The 22,196-nt window shown below is 44.2% G+C and overlaps 1 protein-coding gene across 2 annotated transcripts; it reads left to right on the top strand.

Annotated features, from left to right (window-relative positions):
- Positions 1-4,699: 4,699 nt before the first annotated feature.
- On the top strand, positions 4,700-20,688 carry edar (ectodysplasin A receptor). Of its 2 annotated transcripts, XM_079733010.1 has the most exons (12): positions 4,700-4,906; positions 5,070-5,135; positions 6,234-6,356; positions 8,328-8,509; positions 10,621-10,706; positions 12,883-12,963; positions 13,066-13,191; positions 13,409-13,483; positions 14,577-14,649; positions 16,614-16,962; positions 17,072-17,135; positions 18,394-20,688. In XM_079733010.1, the coding sequence occupies exons 2-12, from the start codon at positions 5,085-5,087 to the stop codon at positions 18,828-18,830; spliced, it is 1,647 nt and encodes a 548-aa protein (XP_079589136.1). In that variant the 5' UTR covers positions 4,700-4,906; positions 5,070-5,084; the 3' UTR covers positions 18,831-20,688. The 2 variants fall into 2 exon arrangements, with proteins under 2 accessions (XP_079589136.1, XP_079589135.1); XM_079733009.1 differs by having other exon boundaries at positions 4,700-5,135.
- Positions 20,689-22,196: the final 1,508 nt, after the last annotated feature.

Genomic DNA, 22,196 nt, shown 5'->3' with positions numbered 1-22,196 from the left:
CTGCTTTTGAAGTTTAGACTGGGCTGGGTCTGCGAGAGCGTCAAGATGTATTACGCTTGTCACTGTAGGCCAAGGTTTTGAATGAATGCACGGTTTCCGGCCTTGTTCAGACGGAATGTCTGAATTTGGGTTCGGGAATGAGGTGAAGATGGAGGAGTAAGATGGATGGAATCGATTTTGAGAACATTGAATGTTTAAGAAATAGAGAGTTGTGCATTAAGTGAGAGGATACTACCTTTGTTTTGGATATATTTCTTTACTCTCACCGTCTGATATTTGATATATCACATCATGTCCCCCCAAACAACATCTATATTCCCTATTCACCCCTAGAATAAGCATCCCTCCCTTTTCATTCACCAAGCTTTCTTCCTTTTAAAATGGGCTTTAAATCAGGGGCTTTCATATACAGTATGTATGCATGCATGTATACAGAAACGTATGATAAATATGATAAAGCCTACATGTAAATACCATAAAGCCTTCTTCCAGATTGCAATGGAGCTATGTGGGGCTGTGCGTCTCCCCCGGCACCCTTATGAGCCCACCCCAAACCCCCCCCCAGCTAATGACAGAGCTAATGATAGGCAAGGTATTTATCTGAGATTATGCGGTCGTTAGAAGATTAATCCCTCGGGGGCCGCCAGACTGCGGCCAACTCTCATCGCAGACATGTCCTGACAAAGAGACGCAGAGACGCAGGGGAGAGAGACACCAGAGAGAGAAGAGCGGGGGAGCTGGGGTTAGGGTTTGGGGGGTGGGTTAGTGATGCAAAAGTGTGATACAGGAGAGAGATAGAGGATAGAGAGAGAGAAAGAGAGAAAGAAGAAAGGGAGAGAGAGGTTAAGCATGAGAGAGAGAGAGAGAGAGAGAGAGAGCGAGAGAGATAGGGTTTTGGGGGAGAGAGTAAGAGAGACAGAGAGGCGAATATATACAATACGGAAATATCCACTGAAAGAAATAAACAGGAACCACAGAGAAAGGGGAAGGCTGCAAAGATAAAGAAATGTGAAGCTAGATTGGGAGATACGTGAGGAGGGAGGTGGGAGGGAGGGAGGGATTAAAAAAAAAGAAGAGGGAGAGAAAAAGATGTAGAAAGAGAAGGAAGCACTTTTCAAACAGAGTCAGTGTTGCATTCCACGCCAGTAGACTGTGTCTGGTGTTTCTGTCTGTGTGTCTGCCTGTCTGTGTATGTGTATGTTTGTGTATGTCTGTGTGTGTGTCCTGTCCTGTGAGCCTTGAAGTGGGAGATAAAGAGTGATTATGGTGTTTAAGTTCATTTTGTGTATGTGTGCATAAGGGTGTTCATAATTAATAGTTTGTTTATCTTTTGTGTGTGTGTGTAGGTCGGGGGGGGGGGGGGGGGGGGGGGGAGAGAGAGAGAAAGACAGTTACACACATACACACCACTGCATGCACGCACGCACACACACACAAACACACACACACACACATATACACACACGCACACAAGCACACATTAACAAACAAACACAGGTTACCGCAGGGATTCACGTAATGAGGGCTATTTCGCGCTCACACTGTATGTGTGTGTGTTGCTGTGTGTATTAGTGTGTGTGTATGTGCATGTCTCTGAGTGTGTGGAGGCTTTCATTAAGCCACATCAAACAGGACAGTGGATGGAGGTCTTTATTGATGTTCACAGCGTTCTTCTTGCCTTGTTGCCTACATGGAAGAGTGAAATGTAAAATCAAAATGATGGCGCCAGAGAACACAGATTGTGACCTCAGATAGCGGCAGCAACTTCCTGCCTCAAACAAAACCTCCCTCGGGCAGGCTCTCACACACACCCTCACAGGCAAAGGCATGGACACATGCACACATGTGCACAGGCCTGCACACGGGCCTGCGCACACACACACACACACACACACACACACACACACACACACACACACAGACACACGCACGCACACACGTGCACACAGACACACAGACACACACTCACACAAAATCGCACATAACCACACACAAACACACACGCACACACACACAAACAGACACACACACCAATCATATTTGGGCCCTGATCCCTGTTTAATAAAAATTTAACAAAAATGTGCCTCATCTAATACTTTGTGTGTTGTGCTGTCGGGTGCAGAGACCCCAACACTCCGCCAGTTCCCATCACAATGCTGTATTCATGAATGTATAAGTCAGCAGCCTAGATACCTGTATATATAGCCTGCCATGCAGCACATATCCATAGTCCCCTGACTACCTCTCCCACACTCAATTACCTTTTGTCTGACTCCTGCAACCTGTTGTGTCATACATGTGGGCCGCAATTATCCGTCAAAGAAACAATGAGTTTTTTTGACTTAATAACAATAATTAAACAGCGTGTGTGTGGCTGTGTTTTGTGTGTCTGTGTCTTGTGAACCAATGCCTGCCTATTTGATTCTTGCGGAGGCGGTTCTTGTGTTAGTTGCTATTTTGATAAAGTAAACATGATATTTAAAATGCTAGTGCAGTGCCTGTTGAAGACGTGCGTGTGCGGAGCTGGCGGATTAGAACTGCTCATCCAAACAGGCAACCGCTTGACACTGCTCTCCCTGGAGTCCGCAGCAATAAAGCCGCCAAGTGGGAAGTCAATCAGATGAGCGATCAAAGGACAGATGCAGACATACATAAATACATACATACATACATATATACATACATACATACATACATACATACATACATACAGACATAGATACTCCTTCCATTTTTATCAAAATTATAAATAATGCTTGAATACTGAGTTCTAAAAGCACACATAAAATGCAAAAGAAAGGTGCATTCAGGCTTGTAGTCAGACAACACATGGTATCTTTATATTCTAATTGCCTGCAAATAGCACAATTGATGGTATAGTGTTTCTTTGCTGTACACTGGACTTCTTGGGGGAATAGATCTAAGCAGATTTAACGATATATCGCCTAGTCGCCCGGGCCTCTTGCCTTGCAAAGAGTTTTTGAGGTGGGACACAATGAGTATGACATATGAGATAACTTTTAGTCATACCTGTGCTCAGCAGACCACACACACTGCACTCAGTGACACAGAGGATAACACACACAGGCCTGTATGGAAGCATTTGGGACAATTAAAGGATTGATATTCCATTGGTTAGGATTTGTAGAAAAAAAATAATAATTATCAAAGTAAATTTTCTTTTTTTATCATCAGATAGAAAATGTTTTGTTATGAAACAATATTCATATTTTACCAAAAAATAAAGTAAGAGCATCTAGGGATCTAGTTCAAGAGTTTGGTGCCCTAGATTGCAGAGGTTACACATAGAGAAGGCGTCTGCCCTTTTTATTGTGGTTCTCTTGGCGTTGTGATTTGATTTAGTTTTGATTGATGTGTACAATAATTTATAGGCTATATAATGATTGATCTTTATTGCCATTTTGCTAAGTGCGATGTAATCAAAGATTGTCATCAAAGAAAAAAATCATGATTATAATAAGAAAAGGTGGGTTTTCCAGTCCAACCACATCAAACCATTCCTGCATGCACAATCTGAGATATGTCCGAGGGAAGTTTTGTTGATGTATTTTATTTAAACTTAAAAAAAATCAGGAAAGATGTTAATAACAAATTACTTTTTGCAATGGTGGCCAGGCAAAAGACAAGGCTTCTTGAGGAAAGGCTAAAAGAAAAAAAGACTGCAGCACATATCGAATCATTTCCAACACACCCACTACTTACCTACAATAACAATAAGCATGGGATAATTGGCAGACAGCCTAGCAAACATCGGGCAGGTAGCTAACAAACAGCAGCATCAGTTTCATACACAAGCAGTAAGACTGCAGCAGCTAGAAAGCAAGAGCATGCACATGCATGAACACCCGACCTGACCACTTTTTTTGACAGTATAACTCATGCATACCCAGTGTATGTGTTAGCTCATATGTGTTTGCACATTTCGGTTCTCAATAGACAGTTAAAAGGACAGATTTGTTACATTGAGTCACTGTTGCAAAAAGGCAAACAGAGATGACTTTAATTATTGATTCAGCGTTGAGTGCTGTTTGTGTTTTGCTTATTTTCTTATTGTTCCAATGCACAGAAGAACCTTAATCGGGGATTCTTCGCAATGTAATTCCTTTTCAACTATACCAAAATAATCAATTTGCACACGTATGCTCACAAACAACACAACAAAAGATTTAGGCACCGACCACAACGTAAACGCACAGTGCCCGGCAAACAAGTTTCAGTCGCAATAATCATGTGTGTGCACTCATCCTGCAAACATGCAATCACACACGACTACATACAGCATGTGTATCATATGTAATACAAATCCATATATATCCATAAATCCATCAAAATGAAATTATACAAAAACATGCATCTGAAAGGCAACGGTAACACCCCCACCAATACAGCAGCCCAATGAAACGATTGATTGTTCCTCTTTAGTTTAAACATGTTTTATGGTTTTATGGCTTTGACTTGGCTTACAGGGTCTCTGTACTCGTAGCATTCATGATGCGCTGTATCACTCATGATGCCGAGTCAGATAATACTTTTTTCATCAAAGCAATCTGGTTGCGAACACAAACATAGACCTCATCTAAATTCAGTGCCTCACCTGTGTGTGTGTGTGTGTGTGTGTGTGTGTGTGTGTGTGTGTGTGTATCTGATCTCAACATTTAAACGCTGTACATCAAGGCAGTAGAAGGTGGGACAGAGTGACATGATGAAATGACATCATGCAGAATTGCTACGGCTCCGGGACTCATCAGGTTATGAGGCGTGATGAGGAACGATGGGCCCTTGTGTGAAGCAGAAGCCGATAGGCGGTGACTCGTTCCCGTGTCATAGCACGAGGTAGCGGCCCACACACCGTGTTGGCAGAGCTCCATCGGCTACCGACACACAGGTACAATTAGAGCCAGTGCTGCTGTTCCAGGAATGCAACAATATATTACGGGTGTTCTTCTGGAGCTTATAAAGTGAATCGTTTTCGGTTGAATATCTGTACGCAAACATAAATAATGACTTTTTCTTTTTTTTCGGTCCATCTGTTGTTTTGTTTGTTCCAGGAGAGGGAAGTGAAGATGTCTAATAGAAGAAACCAAGCCAAGGCCCTCTACATGTCCCTGTTGCTGGTGAGTACCGTATATCCTTGTGTTTTCTTTTGTTTATGTGTACTCATAAAAATGGTCTCACATCAACCGTCTTCCCTGCTTCGTCTTTTTTTCTTCTCTCTCTGTCTTTTTCCTTTGAAAGGCAAATCAAAATAATTTGCGCTGTTGAAAACCCATTTCTACATCTGGTTGTACCTCCAATAAAGTCCCTTTTCGCTGTGACATTGTAGTAGGACGTGCCTGATCTAAAGCAACCCTTAAGTTAATCCTTATGAGCTTTAAAAAATAAACCAATTAAGGTATCCATTCATCAACCCATCAATCACCTAAACAATCCCACTCTATCCTAAACTGAAAACCCACACATCATTGGACTGGATCAGTTTCTCTCTCTGGCCTGACTCTTTATGGGCTTGAACCTAACCCCTTATAGTTTGTGGGGAATAACAGAGGAGCCAGGAGTTACCCTCCCCTCCTCTCCCCAGTGTTGTATTCTGCAGATCATCCTTTGAAGCCGAGAGTCTTTAAGGGGGCTCTCTCTGTTCTGTAGGGGGTCTCTACTGCAGGCCTGTCTTTCACTTCACTGGATTGTGGCTAAAGTCCAGATGCTACTTATTACCCGCCCACCACACACGCGCACACACACACACGCGCACACACACACACACACACACACACACACATGCTGGCATGCACGCATTCACACACATACTGGCACACACACACACACACACACATGCTGGCATCCCAACATGCATCCAGACACGCATCCACATATGTATCCAAACACACACAGACACACACACACACACATGTTTGCGTTCACTCACACACACGAGACACACACACACACATATGATGGCTTGCATGTATGCATGCAAACACATGCACACACACACACACACACATACACACACACACAAACACACCTTATCGACAATAACAAAAACTGAGTCATCTAATCGTGGTAGCCTATATATCAGCTTGATGCTTATGAACACTTTCCCCCTTGATAACTCAACACGACTGGACACTAAAGCATCTAGGACTACACTAAGCTCAATGTTCTGCTGCATTTCCTTGACCTATCTGGCTGTCCGGCATCTCTCTGGCCAACAGGTGTGCTGTATGTCCCGCGGTGGAGCCGAGTACTCGATCTGTGGGGAGTTTGAGTTCTTCAACCAGACCAGCAACAGCTGTCAAGCATGTCCTCAGTGTCAGCCTGGGCAGGAGCCTCACATGGTGAGACGGACACACACACACACACGCACGCACACACTTTTATGACTCATATTTCCGCCTGCATTTGAAGTGAGGTTAAAAAAGTTCCATGCTCTTTTAGTGAAAAGCAGTTTGGACTGGTATCTGTAACAAATCAGTATCTTGCATTCGTTCTGTTGCTTTTCATCTTGCCTGGACCACCCATGAAGTCACTGGGAACTCACTCATTCTTGCGTGCACACAGACACAGAAAAAGAAAGACACTAACACACTCAAACAGTATCCTACACTTATTAGTGCTTTCAATTGTTTAGATTAGAGTGTTCTTCCGGGAGGAAGAAATCACAGAAGGACCCCTCCAGTAGTTGGAAGGGGGGGGGGGGGGAGGTGACTTAGTGACTTAGCCTTGCTCAGTCTGTCGCTTGACAGACTGAGCCACCACAGCAAAACATGGTGAGCAAGCTCACAGGAGGATGTCAAACAGAGGCAGATGGTAGCCCCACAGTCAAGGGCATGTCCAGGGAGGGGGGCTGGGCTTGAAAAGCCCCCCCCCCCAAAAAAACTGGATTGGCGACCCAACTAAATACGCTGTTTAATTGGATTTGGATTTGTTGAGCAAATCGAACAAGAAAACGGTTTTGATGTGTTTTAACTACACAATGTACATTCGCATTGTCGTCATTTGTGTGCCAATTAACGGTTCGATATTTGCCTAATCACTTAATAAAAATCTGTAATTTCTCTTTCTCTTTCTTATTTCTTTTTCGCTCCACTCTTCTAACACATTGTTGTGGCCCAGTTGCCTCCGTGTGTCATGTTGTGCCACCCCTACTCAATGAGTACGGACACACCCCTGCTCACAGCCTACTACCACACTGCTGGCGCCAGTGGGGCCTCTTAGTGTGCGTGTTTCCTCGTGGAATAGATATGATGACTCGCTTGTTGTTGGCACCTCAACAAGGGGGAAGGTGTTGTTACAATATGTTACTCAGGTACAGCCTTCTTTCAAAAATAGCCTTTGTGGACCCTTAGGTAATCACGTGAACAATTATTAAGAAAACGTATTCGCATTTCACTATCAACCATTCTTTCTTTATTTAGTATTTATCGCTTTCTTTCCTCATCTATTTTAAAATCTTTATGCATTATTCATTACTTTTGGTTGCCTTTGACTGTGGGTTTAATGTTGATTCAACTTCTCTGTGCCATTGGAGTTAAAGCAATGCTGAAGACCAAACAGCCTTCGGTCATTAAAAGCCTATTGGGCCACTTGCAAGCAACAAGATAGAGAAGTGATTTAGACAATTTTGTTGTTTAGGATGATCAAAGGTCTTTAAGACTTGCTGGTGTTTCCTTGATTATGCATAATGCCTGTAACTGTGTGTGTGTGTGTGTGTGTGTGTGTGTGTGTGCGTGCGTGCGCGCGCGTGCGTGCGTGCGTGCGTGCGTGCGTGCGTGCGTGCGTGTGTGTGGGTGAGATTACCATAAAAATGTACGGTAGGATTCGAGTGCAGACAGGATTATTTTTGGAACATAGAGGCACATGGAGTCTGGGTACAAAATATGGGTTTCCATCTTTAATGTGAAGGGATGGAATCATGCCTAAAGCAAACAACTAATGAAAATAAAATAGCAATGGAGAAAAAAATTGATTTCTCGAGAGCTAATCTAGCCCCAAAGCAAAGAGGTGGCCTCGATGGGCCTGTTTTAATATACAGATGAAAGAGACAGATGAAAAAGATGAAAGAGGGACAGAGCAGGAACAAGTGTGCGTGTGTGTGTGTGTGTGTGTGTGTGTGTGTGTGTGTGTGTGTGTCTGTGTGTGTGTGTGTGTGTGTGTGCGGCTGCCAATGCAGGTCTGTACGGGTTCACTGTGGTAAATCTATTTAAAAGTTCTCAAAAAAGCAGTACTGCATGCGGGACACTCAATTCTAAAGCCCATCTTCTCTCCTCATGCGGTGCCATTGCTGCTGCCATGTCTGAACACGCCAGTCCTGTGGCTACGGGGTGAAGGACGACGACTTTGCCTGTGTGGCATGTCCGCACGGGAAGTACTCCAAGGGGAAGTATGAGATCTGCCGACGCCACAAGGACTGCGACGCACTCTACCGGGCCTCTGTGCTGAGTGCTGGGACCACCGACAGTGATGCAGAGTGTGGGCCGTGCCTGCCCGGGTGAGTGTTTCAACACGCACCTACCCACACACACACACACACGCGCGCGCACACACACACACGCGCGCACACGCGCGCAGGCACGGACACGAGTACGCAGACTCATGCACATACAAACAAACAGGCAGGCGCCGGCACGGACACACATGCACACACACACAAACACAAACACACACACACACACACACAATGTTTCACACCAGATGTGTATGATATTAATCATCATTCGGGAGATTGTACTACATTTCTGACTAATGCAGTGCAATGTTAAACTGCTTATTTTGAATAAACCCCCAAACCTTGTTTGTAACATCTGTGTCAAATTCCCGCCTGTTGAAAATACATTTTGTGCGTCAACAAGACACACATGCGCACACCCACATGCAAAAGAAACACAACACAATCGATATGTGCCATTACATGTACTTGTATATACTGTATACATTGCAAACGTGTGGTCTGGAAAGGGAATCACCTACTAGCTTAGCCTTGAGATGTCGGGACCACCCGGGTTCACTTTTGTTTTGTGGGGCTCTACGCTTGACACACGAAGGATAGGCAACTCTGACACCCACCACATCCTGGAGCCTCCGATCGCCGTGGCACCCACCGCAGCCCCACAGCTGCTCTGTGTAACGCCACACTGTCCGTCACCGGAGCATGGAGTCAATAAAGGACCTTTAAATGGTCCCAGATCCCTCGTCTCCCCGCTCTCTCGCAGGTCGTCAATCTGCTGCTCTACCGCGCTCCGTCTCTCTCTCTCTCTCTCTCTCTCTGTCCGTCTCGGTCCCTGCTGTCTCTGTCTCTCTCTCTCTCTCTCCTTCTCTCTCCATTACCACCTCTCCCTCTTTCTCTTCCCCTCTCTGTGTGTCTCTCTCTCTCTTTCTCTCTCTCTCTCTCTCTCTCTCTCTCTCTCTCTCTCTCTCTCTCTATCCCTCCATTACCACCTCTCCCTCTTTCTCTTCCACTCTGTGTGTGTGTGTCTCTCTCTCTTTCTCTCTCTCTCTCTCTCTCTCTCTTTACCTGAGCACTAGCTTGACATGCTACATTAAGGCTTTAGGCAGACACCCTCATACAAAGTGAGTGAGAATAATGAGAGAATACAATATTATTGGATCAGCAACAAAAAATAATTGTGCTGCACAACCTACAATGATATTTGTATTTAATTGTTTTCTTCACAGTGCATTTTATTTTTTCACAGTCATAGCGTGAACAGTTAAGAGTGTTTCTCAAATATCAAAGTGCTTTCTAATCTCCATAACAAGTTATAAATGTTAATGGTACAGCTCAACATAGTGTGTTCTAAAGACTTCTAATGCCAGGTAATCTCAAACCGGCGAGAGTGCTTATATTGGACATATTTGTTCAAACCCCACTTCCCTATACTCCCCCTGGAACTTGACCGCCACCAAAAATGGAGCCTGCTTTCAATTGAGGTTTTAGGTTCATCCAGTAAAAAAGAAATGGCCCCTAAAAGCCCAAAGATTAAAATGGAAGCCTCAGATGTACCCTCCTGCTGCTGGTTAGATGGGCATTTCTCAGGGTTTGGTTAGCGATGGAAATGATTGATTATTTCACTTATCGTTCCTCCAGGCCTGCGGTGCTGGGGTAGGGGTGGTTGGTAGAATGTGATATGTGGAGCCCTACATATTGCATTACCAGCCAGCCTCATGCTAGCGATAGATACTGTGCAAATGTGAGGGAGGATGAAGCAATACACGGTTTATCTTTCGAAACAGAGATATGGGGGCGGCAGAAAACAAATTTATATTGATGCGGTAATAAATAATCCCACTACTATTGTTCATTTCTTTTTATATGCTAATATTAAATTGATATTAATTTTAATTTTCACTGATTTATTTTACTGTACGTTTCATAATCTTTTTATCGAGCGGAGGGGGTTGAATGGATGTTAACCCGTCAGAGGTCCAATGCATGGTTCTGCTGTTGTGGCTTTTAAGAGTTTTCCCCCACTGCTGATGGAAAAGCAAAGACCAGAGCGTGTTCTCTCAGGAAACATAAAGTGAAAGGACATTGCTCCCCAAGGCTGCCTTTACCATGTAATAAAATGAATAATATTGACTTGAGTTTTTAATCCCTCACAGGTACTATATCTTGGAGAACCGGCCCAGAAACCTCTATGGCAAGGTGTGCCACTCCTGCCAGAATGCGCCACGCAACACCAAAGAATGTGAGATTTCAAGCATTACTTTTTCCTATTTTCCCCTCACTTGTTTATTTTTTTCATTTTATTTGAATGATGGGGTTAGTGTTACATAATCTTTATACATCTATTTGTCTAAAGTAAGTATCTTCTGGCTCCTCTAATGATGCCGAGTCATGCTGCATGCACAGTCTGGTCCAATGATAGCATTATCATTGGACCAGACCAGTAGGGCGACTGTAAGGGCAGAGGTCAGGAGCATTAGAATAAGTTGGCCATCTGAGTTATTTTCATGAGTAATCTATTCTGTATATTGATTGGGTCCCCACTCCCCTCTGGCTTTCTCATTGATACACAATCTCATAGAAACGCCTTTAATAGCACACACAGAAACTCACACTCAAACACGCACACATGCATGCATGCTTGCACACACATACACACACATACATACACACGCAGGCACACATCCAGCATTTTTCTTTTGACATACTTTTTATGCATGAAAGTTTCTATAGAAATACAGATTAACAGTTTTGTGACACACACACACACCAACATACACACACACACACACACTCACACGTATGCACAAAAACACACACACACACACACACATGCACACACCCCGACTCACACACCCCAGTGGTTTTTGGTGCGCTCATAAATAAATACTCTTGTTTTCGTTCATTTATCTTATTTAACGAGCGTGTTGTGAAATATGAAAATTCCAAACCGGCGTTATTAGAGGCGAGGAGAGATCACACCCAAGGGGAGACTGAAGTGATCAGACACTTGTTTAATGAGAAGCGGAAAATAATTGCTCATGGCTCTCAAAAATAGAAGCAAGCACACCAGAAACCGAGCATCGCTTGAAGCGAAGGCAGGCTGCCACTCGCCACGCAGTCCGAAAAGTAGCCTAGCTACCGCCTGAGACTTCACCGCGTGTGTGTGTGTGTCTGCACGTGTGCGATGATTTGTAAGGGTATGAGAAAGATGATTAGCGCGATTAACGTGGTGCGCGTATGGGACGATTAACGTGTCAGCGCTCGCACCAACGCTTTCCGGCAGACAGACAGGCAGGCAGGTACGAGTCCCAGACATTACTTGATTTCCTTTTTTCTTTATACATATATACTTGGATTCCTGCATATTTTTTAGATATGGTGCCAAGAGTGTTGAGAAAGGTCAGTGTTTATAATTTCTACATGCTGAATTTGTATTGCTCTTTTTATATATATATATATATATATATTCATCACATAAGTTCGATACGGATGTTGATGTAAAAACAGTTTTATATCATAAACACAAAGTGAGGTTCATCTAAAATGCAAGAAAGTTTGATGGAAAAAACAAACAAGCAGAAAGTTCTCTTAGTAGTGCTTGCCATGTTTTCTTTCTCCCAGCGTTGTTTCCCTCTCAGTCAACAGACTGTGGAGCACATTAGGAGCCAGGGCCCTGCCTTTGATTGGGATTACGCTGTATCGTTTGTGTGTCTTGTAGCCGTGTTTGTGGTGGTTGTTTGTGGAGCGTGATTAAGGCGCATACCACTCTTGAATTAAATACAACTCCAGAATGAGCCGTATCCACCACAGCAGAGAGTAAACAAACACCCCGAGAAGCGATGTCTGCAGACACATGGTTGCCGTCGGCACGCACAATGTGTGTTTGTGTGTCTGTGTGTGTGTGTGTGTGTGTGTGTGTGTGTGTGTGTGTTGAAAGGTGACAGTGGAAAGGAAGCCAGTAAGGAGGCCATTTTGCCACAAACATGCGGTGTTTACTTTGGTTGAGGGTTGAAAGGCTGGGAGACACACCCTCCAGACAAACATTTGGGATTCCAAGCTGATTGAAGTTGATGGAATGTTGTTTTATTGTATCATCCAAAAAAAACTGGCCTCACACCGCTAAGATATGATTATCAGTTATCATTTTCAGTTATTTCTGGTAAAGTCAGCCATGCAAGGTGACCACCAGTTATTCAGGATGCATACACTGGTCAGAACACACACTATTTACAGGGAACCATCCACATACTGAGCATCTCCTGTCTGAGCTATTGGCCACCTAGACAATTTGACGGCACTAATGAAACATTAAAAGATGTGAAAGAATGGTGGAGCTTTCCTTCAATTGAAGTTGTGACAGAAACCCATTGGCTGAAAGCTAACACACTAGATATATATGTGGATATGTATTGCAGGCATGAAAACTACAGTGGTGCCTTCTGGGAAAGTACAGAAGGATCCTGGAAGCACCACCATCTTCCCCCATCCACATAAAGGTACATGTTTAGAAATAGTTATCTACCATGGAACCGGAAATCACCCATCCCCATTCAAGCCTTTTTACAAAGTTTTGTAAAAACACTGTTTTCACACTTTAGATGCTACAGGACAGGGTCACCTGGCAACAGCTCTCATCATCGCCATGTCAACCATCTTCATCATGGCCATAGCCATTGTGCTCATTATCATGTTCTACATTCTGAAGGCCAAGCCCAACGGCCACGGTGAGAAATGAGTACACAGGACACGCACACGGTGACAAAGACACATCACACACACACACACAAACACACACACACACACACACACACACACACACACACACACACACACACACACACACACACACACGTAATCTCACACTCACATACACTCCCTTTTGGTTTATATCACTTGGTATTTATTGTGTATGTGTGTGTTTGTGTTTATGTGTCTCAATAGCATGCTGTGCTGGACAAGTGGTTAAGGCGGTAGAAGCTCAGGTCAACAAACTGGAGGACAAGAAAGATGTTTCTGGTAGGTATACGCTCAAAATCACACAAAAATATAGAGCAAATATAAAATGCATGTGACTTGACTTCTTCCAATTAGTTTAGTTTTACGGGCTATGGTTAGGCTTTTTAGGGTTAGGGTTAGAATGCAGCTTGCAATCATGAAAATATCATGTATGGATGTCAATATTAATTATATAGGGTTAGTCACAAACAAAAAAAATATCAGCAAAGGCAAGATGGAGTCCCACTAAGATTCAAGTCACGCCATGTCCACCAATAGGATAGATGTAAGGGCACATAGGCTGTTCACATGCGTGTTTCCTATGCATGTGTATGTGTAGCGCAGGACCACAAGGTATTGCCACCATGCAGGTGAGCTATGTGGATATAGCTTAGGGCCACTTCTGTCCTGACACTGATCCTCCACGCTATTTAGCCCCTAGACCAACCTACCGCTTAGCTATTGTGTGTGTGGCTGTGTGGGGGTGTGTGTTGGTGTCTGTAACACACACACACACACACACACACACACACACACACACACACACACACACACACACACACAGACAAACACATAGCAGTTTAATGATTTGCAGCCACAATCACATCGCATACCAATGTGTGCGGTGAAAAATACCTACATAAAGAGTGTTGATACATCGCAATGTGAGTGTTATACATGTTCATGGCTTTGTGTGTTATACAGAGAGAAAATAGATTTTGGACTACGGATGAACTGATTAGTGTCGGTGTTTATCTGTCAAACCAAATGTCTTTCATTCCATTGAGCCTTATTAACTTACTGACTTACTGTCTACCAGAGTGACAGCCATCTCCGGTACTGCTTGGAGCTATGAGCTTCTTGATTGTGAACATAGCAGTCACCAAAATACGGACACAGACACACACACACACACACACGCAAACCCCCCCCCCCCCCCCCCCCCCCCCCCCCCCACACACACACACACACACACAAATGATTTGAGAATGAAGAATTAACAATTCCGTTGTTCTGAGTCATTCTCTCTTAAATACGTCATCTGGACTCTTTATCGGTTGAATTAGTGTTCTTTCACTATGTTAACGGTTTACTGTTGTTGTTTTTTCACTAGATAATGTGGTTATCTACTCAGAAAAGGATGAGTTTGACAAACTCAAGACACCAATACAGAAAACAGTGAAAAGGTAAGCAGTTTGAATTCACATTAGGTGGTTAAAAATTGCATCAACCTCCGAAGGACCCTTTGAATAGTAACTAAGTAAAGCAAGTAAAAGCTCTCCAAGTTCAAATAAAAAGACTAAGAGATGCTGCAAATATGCGAAACTGGAACATAAAAGTTGCACATTACGTCTGCAAAGATGTTATATTATACAAGCCACAGTGTTTTTACTTGTGCAATGAAAAAAACAATACGGACACATTACATTGTTTGAACGAATAAAGGAACCATACATTCTTCAGAAACCATGCAATGTAATTATCTTTATTACGGTAAACCCTGGTTAAACCATTCCAGCCTAAATGCATTGCTGAAGCATTATAGCTTTGTTTTATTGTTCTTTTTTTTTACTCTTTTCAATTGTGGTGGACGTGTTCATACCATCTGGGACATAGCTGAGGAATAAACACAGGCACTATTTAGTTACATTCCAATCGTGTGCTATGTATGACATGTTTACGCGCCGTAATCCAGCCGATTATTTAACATTGATTGTTTAGCACATTTAAAAACGTAAAAAGAAGAAACTTTATAACTTTCATGGAGTAGTCTGTTAGTAAAACGTGGCAAATGCATGTTCCCAGTTCCCTTTTGCATACTCATCTCATGAAGGGATTGACACACAAGAAGAAACAGGAACAAGAGGACAAGTTCTTTCCAACAGTGGGCTGATACAGGATGTAACAGCCGATTAGAAACTCATTTGGTCCAATATTATTTTCCCTCCAGATATTTTATTTCCTTCCAAAATCGGTGTAATTAACATAAATGTGGTGTTTGTACAACACCAGTGGCTCTGACCTGTGGAAAACACGTAGACTATTCCGTGTAATTGGCAATGCTCATACTGGACAGGAGACACAAATGTGTGAGCATGAATTGTCCATTGTCTTGCCTAGCTGGGTGCAAGTGGTAGTGACTGGAGTGTGAGGCCACAGACACAGGAGACTCCCCCTTATCATCTTTATAATTAAGCCGCCACAAAACAAGCCACTGCCAGCATCACGGTGGTTGCTGCTGGCTCTTTTAGTGGTATGTGTGTGTGTGGGGGTGTATGAGTACAGTGTGTGTTCTGTGTGTGTGTGTGTGTGTGTATCTGTTCTTATCATCAAACCCCAGTGCGGGGGACGATGCCTCCCAAAGGCATGATGGAAAAAAACAAGTTCACTCAAGGATTAGCCTTTTTTTGTGTGTGTGTGTGTGTGTCATTATAAAGCAAAGTAATTATGTGGCTTTACGGCCGGGGTGAGGGGGGAGGGCCTTGGCACAGAAGAGCGATCGAGCCCAGAACATAGAGAAAAAGAGAGAGCGAGAGAGTTATTTTTGCCCAATTGACCCTCTCGCAGCGCAGTCGTCACCAGGTGAAAACACAGCCTATTGGATGACACCGGGAGGATAGATTCCCTGGTCGGAGGCTTCAGTGCGGTAGAAGGACATGCTAGAGGATGTGCTAACTCATTGTGCTGGCTGCCAGAGGTGGTGTTCGATGTCCTGGGAAACAATGTCATTGTGTGTGTGTTGTGTTGTGTGTTAGTGGGAGAGTGAGAAAGACCCTGAGACAATGGTACTCTGTGAACATCTCCCTGTGAGCTAGGTGCTTTTGGGAGATAAAAAAACAGAACATCTTAAAAGCAACAGAGAAAGCTTGAGAGTAAATCGTTTGGGGAGTGTTTGTAAGAATCAATTCAAACTAAAACAGGACACATGACTTATATTTCGAGCCTCTGTTTTGTGTCGGCGCTTATTGGCAATGGATCAGTTGCCTTTTTGAGTCATATGCCACACATCCAACAGTTGTGTGGCAACATAACAAGAAAATAATTAGAGACAACCTCAGTGTGTTTTGTCCTCATTGTATGGTTTCTATGTACACTGAAGGAACAAAACTTCATGAGCGTTGTCTGTTTGTGTCTTACCACATGTGTGCAGTGAGAATGACGCGTCGTCAGAGAACGAGCAGCTGTTGAGCCGGAGCATGGACAGCGACGAGGAGGCGGCCCTGGAGAGGCAGGGCGGAGCGGAGCCCAACGGCGCCAACCCCAACCCCAACATGTGCCTCCTCAACCTGGGGAACAAACCCGACCTCTGCCTGCTCTCCCTGGGACTCCTGGCTCGGGATCGCACCCCAAATGGCACCATCGCCACCCCCAACCCGGGCAGTAACATATCAGCCAACCACGTCGGCAGTGCCAGCCAGATCACCAACGCCAACCACATGAGCAATGCGAACCACATAAGCAACGCCAACGCCATCAACAATAACAACAAAACTACAGGGGTAAGGGGGAGAGACAGATCTTTACAATGTTTGCTGCGTGCTGCATAAAAGTATAGATATGTGTAAATGTGTTTTCTTGAACTTTCTATCTTCATCTTTTCATCCTCAGATTCTACAGAGTCGCAGGAAAAAGATTCTGGATCTGTACGCCAGAGCCTGCAGTGTAGCAGAGGGTACGTCTCTTAAACGCCCTGTACTTGCAGATTTTGTTTGCATGAAACATTAGCCAAAGACTATCTGTTCCAAATTCCAAAAACATGTTTTTTTTCACTCCAAACATGCACAGAGCCAAGGCAATATATCTGTGTTGTGCATTGATTAGTGAACCCAGATGTTTGAGTCACAATACTGTGAAGAACATTTACCAACTGTGTTTGTATTTTCTTACTCATGGTCATCACCTTGGAAGGCTAGGCAAAGTGGCATGAGCATTTCTGGCATGAGTCAGGCCCAGTTCATGAACCTTTATGACAAACAGGACCTTAGTAAAGCTATTGCTATTCTGAGCGCTCATTTTCAGGAGGAGTTGGAGCCTTTAGCCCGGTCATCGTTTTAGTAAGCCTGCTAGGAGAATCAAGTGATACATGACCTCTGTTTTCCCTTCAGCCATTTGACTCTTAAACTGTCAATAGCACTTTACTACTCAGCTTTCCTGTGTTGCACTGTAACCTGACCTCAGCTCTGGCCTCCCTCTGCATTGTATTTTGTTGTTGTTGTGGTCTGTGTTTATCGGTTGTTTCCCCGGCTTGCAAACCAATTCCCCTTTCATTCCGGGATGACACCGTACATCTTTGTCTTTCTCGATGGTGACCAAAGCAGCATGTCAAATGGATTATTTCCGTGTCTTGGCCTAGAGACCGGGCACCATTCACATTTGACCGCGGTCCACGACGCATTCTGTCTTCACGATCCAGCGTCAAGTTTACCCGGGATGTGAGAGGAGAGGTCCACTGATCTACGTCAGTGTACACGTCGTAGGAGTTTGACAGACATTGTGGGAAAGGCCAAACGTTTACACATGCTGGACTTTACCACGAGGTGTCACTGGAGGTGTTCTGGCTAAAACGTCACAAGCTTTTGACCTCGTCCCACATGTTACTGCCAATAACTGCAAGGGTTTTATACAACGGTCAAATCGGCTATTCGCTATTTCTAAATGACACTGTTCTTCAGATGAAGTCTGCTCAACATATGTTACAAAATTAAATGGAAATGAATTGGGCCACCCTGGTTGCGAGTTGTGTTGGAAAACGTTAGCGCGTGCATTTGTGCATACCGTGCGCGTGAATGGATGTTCAGCACCCTTTGCAAAGATAGCACACAAGCTTCAAAAAACATGCAACATTTGCATCGTCTGATCCCAGCAATCTCTAACCACAAAGAGTCTTAAACTCCTTCTTAACCTGCGTCTCTCCCTCCTCTGCTCTGCAGGGCTGAGCCCAACGGAGCTGCCCTTTGACTGCCTGGAGAAGGCCAGCCGCATGCTGAGCTCCTCGTACAGCAGCGAGGCGGCTGTGGTCAAGACCTGGAGGCACCTGGCTGAGAGCTTCGGCCTGAAGCGCGACGAGATCGGGGGCATGAGCGACGGCCTGCAGCTGTTTGAGCGTGTGAGCACGGCCGGCTACAGCATCCCCGACCTGCTGACGCGGCTGGTGCAGATCGAGAGGCTGGACGCCGTGGAGTCCCTGTGCTCCGACGTGCTGGGCGTCAGCGAGATGGCGGCGGCGGCGGTGGCGGCGGCGGCGGGCCTAGCGGCGGGGAGTCCGACCGGCGTGGGCTGCCAAGGGATCGGCAGCTTCCACAGTCAGCTGGCCTGTTCCTCCCCGCCCCCGTCCCTCTGCCCGTCCCCGCGCTGCGCCAGTGTGTGAAGTTTTTGACCGAGGATGAGCGCATATGGGACAACATGGTGTCTTCCGGAAATATGTATTTTACATACATCCGTCACAATCACATGAAGAATGTCAGTGGGTCCCCCCCCTTTTTGGACACCGGCCCTGTTTCTGTGGCGATGACAATGACGCAAACTATCAGCAATCATGTTTGGGGGTTTTCTTTCTATTAGTTCTTTGGTCTTTCTTTCTTTACTTTTTTCTTTCAACCTTCTTTGCTTCCCTTCGTTCAAAGAGCTTGGGAACACAGAATAAGATCACTGATCAAAAGGCGCTGGATGCCGGCATTAAAGAACAACTAGTTTTAAACTTGAGCTGCACTTTGAACAGTATTTAGACTGCAGGGGAAGTGATAACTGCAAGCAATCAAGCTTGATGGAAAAATACTTTTCTACTTATTTTCTTCAAGATTGTAGTTTTTTTGTAGAAGACGGGACTTGAGGTAAATGCAATGAAATTGCATTATGAGAGACAATTTTCCCATGCCCGTGCTCGGTCGGGCTTTGATGCTCAGACCAGAACAATTATTACGTTTTCTACCAAACAGAAACTCTTTTACTTTAACAACAGCCATGACTCAGACGTCCTCAGCGTCCTTCTCTTGGTTAATCCTCAAAGCACTTGCATTTGTGATCGAACTTAAGTCACACAGGAAAAAAAACCTTCTTTCTCACCACTTACCCAGCCATGACCTAGAATACCACCCCCAGCCCCCATTAATACCTCCTGCCCCCACTCCCTCGGTCTAATTCTGTGGTCCAGCGCTGCCGCCAGCCCTAATTATTCGGCGTGTGGCAGTCGGAGCCCCTAATAGGCCCAGGAGTGTTGCGGTTTACAGAGCGGGTGCAAAGTGCCTGTGATTTCCAGCACCCACTAACCATTGAGAAACCCAGTGGAAAAGCTATAAAGTCCTCCATAAAAACCAACAGAAACGGCTTCCATGGAGGAGGAGTGATGAGCTGCCCTCGGGGAGGCCAGAGCACCTGGTGAGCCCCGTGAAAACAAAATGCTTCATCACAGCAACATCACAGAGCTTTCAGTCGTTTCTCTTGCCTGACAGAGGAGAACGACTTAGCTTTCTGTGCACAACACAAAAAACAACCCTGGTTATTTGTGGTGGTGAATGCAGGTATATATGGAGTAAGTCTGGTGAGCACTGTTTCAGCATGTAGTTCACCCATGGCTCATCTTCACAGATTTAAAACTCGTAGGCCTCTGCCTGGTCCTATCCATTCCTAATTTTAATTTATTGTACTTCTTTTTGCATTGCTTGGACAGGGGCTGGACTCCGGTAGTGTAAATGAATGAACGTGTGTGTTAATAGTAATAATATTAATAAGGCTGGGTGTTTGCTACTCCAGTTTCTTAGTTCATGGTCTTTTAATTTCAAACACTAATGTCACAGGACAGTATTAGCGCCTACTCAGCGCATCGAGTGATCTTTTGTTTTATTTTATTTTGCCAAAGTGGATTCAACCAGGTGACAATGGAATTTTTTTGGGGCCTTATCACAATGTAATGTTGTAATGTTTTCCAATTTAATATTGTCAGAACACAACTTTGTTAAATAATTAACATTTCTATGCAAATACACATCCTTGTTTTCAGGAACATGTTGAACTGAATTATAGGGAGATTGAGGAACCATGACAACAGCTACATTTTATTTTTCTTCCTTTTTTTACCGCCATAGCACAAACATACATGAGTGTGTGAATGTGTTTGCACACGCTAACACACGTTGAAACCAAATATTCATCTATTCAAAGTATATGTGTATATATAACTTATTACTGTAGATAATGTATGTGTTCATAAAAATAAAGTATGCATAAATCTATGGTGTGGTGTAAGATTTTCCCGTTTTCCAAGGAATTCAAAATGTGTTTGACAAGCTTGTTCAGCTTGTCATGTATTGGAAGAAGCATGAGAGAAACATCCTATAATAGACTTGTGTTATGAAGTAGGCTCGCTGTAAACTGATTCAGATGTTATATAATTAATAATCAAATAATTAGGGTGTGAATCATTTAATCAATATGAATGTTGGCGTGTGTGTGTTGATGGCTGGCTTAAGCAGCCTCTACTGGCCCGAGTCAGACTGATTGGACTCTGGGGCTGGGTGAGGCTGCAGAGGTTCAACCAGCCATCTCACACACACACACACACACACACACACACACACTCAGGGAGAGTGTGTGTCTTGCGGAGCTCAATAGAAGTCACCACGGTGGCATTTCTTATGATATACCTTATGACATACCATAGAAACATGTCAACACATGCATAGGTTTAATGGTGTTTTTCATCATCACAGAATAAACCATTTACGTCACCCTTTACTCTTAACAGTTTTAAAAAATCACTATAATTGTATTGACTGTCAATAATGATAAAACATAACCAAGGAGTTCACCCAATCAAAAATCACCCAAATGGCCACGTTTCATGACCTCATACTACCAATGTCAAAGTGAAAGAAGCCTCTGACCTGCCCCTTGAAGCCACATTCCTCTGGTTCAATAACCCAGCGAACGTTGTAAAAGTCCTAATTGAAGAAGAACGTATTTGTCCTTCAAATGTGACAGACAGCGCTCGTGTTACCAGAGCTGGCAGAGGACACATCTTGCCAACACCATTACACGTGTTCTCCTTGACTTTCAATTTAATAATCCCATCTTCCCATTTCATTTCATGTGTTTGATTGCTGTCGGCCAATTCTTTGTGCACACTTGAGCACTTGACCTGCTCCTGTAGATTAACGATTTCTCATGGAGTCTTTGAGGAGACGGCGGTGTTTAAGATGACCTATGGGGAAATCAGATCAAAGCGATTCTGGAGCAGGTATTTTCTTTTGCTCACGGGTGGGTGGGGGCTCAAACCCGCAGGCTCAAACCCGCGGGTCCAAACCCAGATGCGACACCCCTAGCCACTAGACTGTGTGGCACCCTCCACATGATTGTACAGTATACTGTCTGAGCCCTTGCAGAATTACCCCATTGTATTGTCCTATTCCTCACCTCAAACCCCTATTCACCCCAAACAGCATGACATCAGGCATTTCAAAAAGCGGTTGTCACAAGGGTAATCGGTACTCTGCATAGCACTCTCACCTTTCATGTGTGTGTCTGTGTGTGTGCGCCAAGATTGCCAAGGTTAGCTGTATCTGTGTGTGCTGGCATGGGATCTTAAGTCCTGGAGAGAAAAGGTCTGTCAGGCGAGTGAGGTGGTTGCCATGCAGCTCTGGGGCACGACTCGGCTGATGCCTCTCTCTCTCTCTCTCTCTCTCTCTCTCATTAGGTTACACAGACACTCACCTCTGCCTCAGATAATCCTTCTTAAATG

This window comes from Pollachius pollachius (assembly GCF_949987615.1).
Source record: "Pollachius pollachius genome assembly, chromosome: 3".
In the NCBI taxonomy this organism is placed as follows: Eukaryota; Metazoa; Chordata; class Actinopteri; order Gadiformes; family Gadidae; genus Pollachius; species Pollachius pollachius.
The sequence above is the reverse complement of the archived record's forward strand: the minus strand, read 5'-3'. Positions and strand labels throughout refer to the sequence as shown.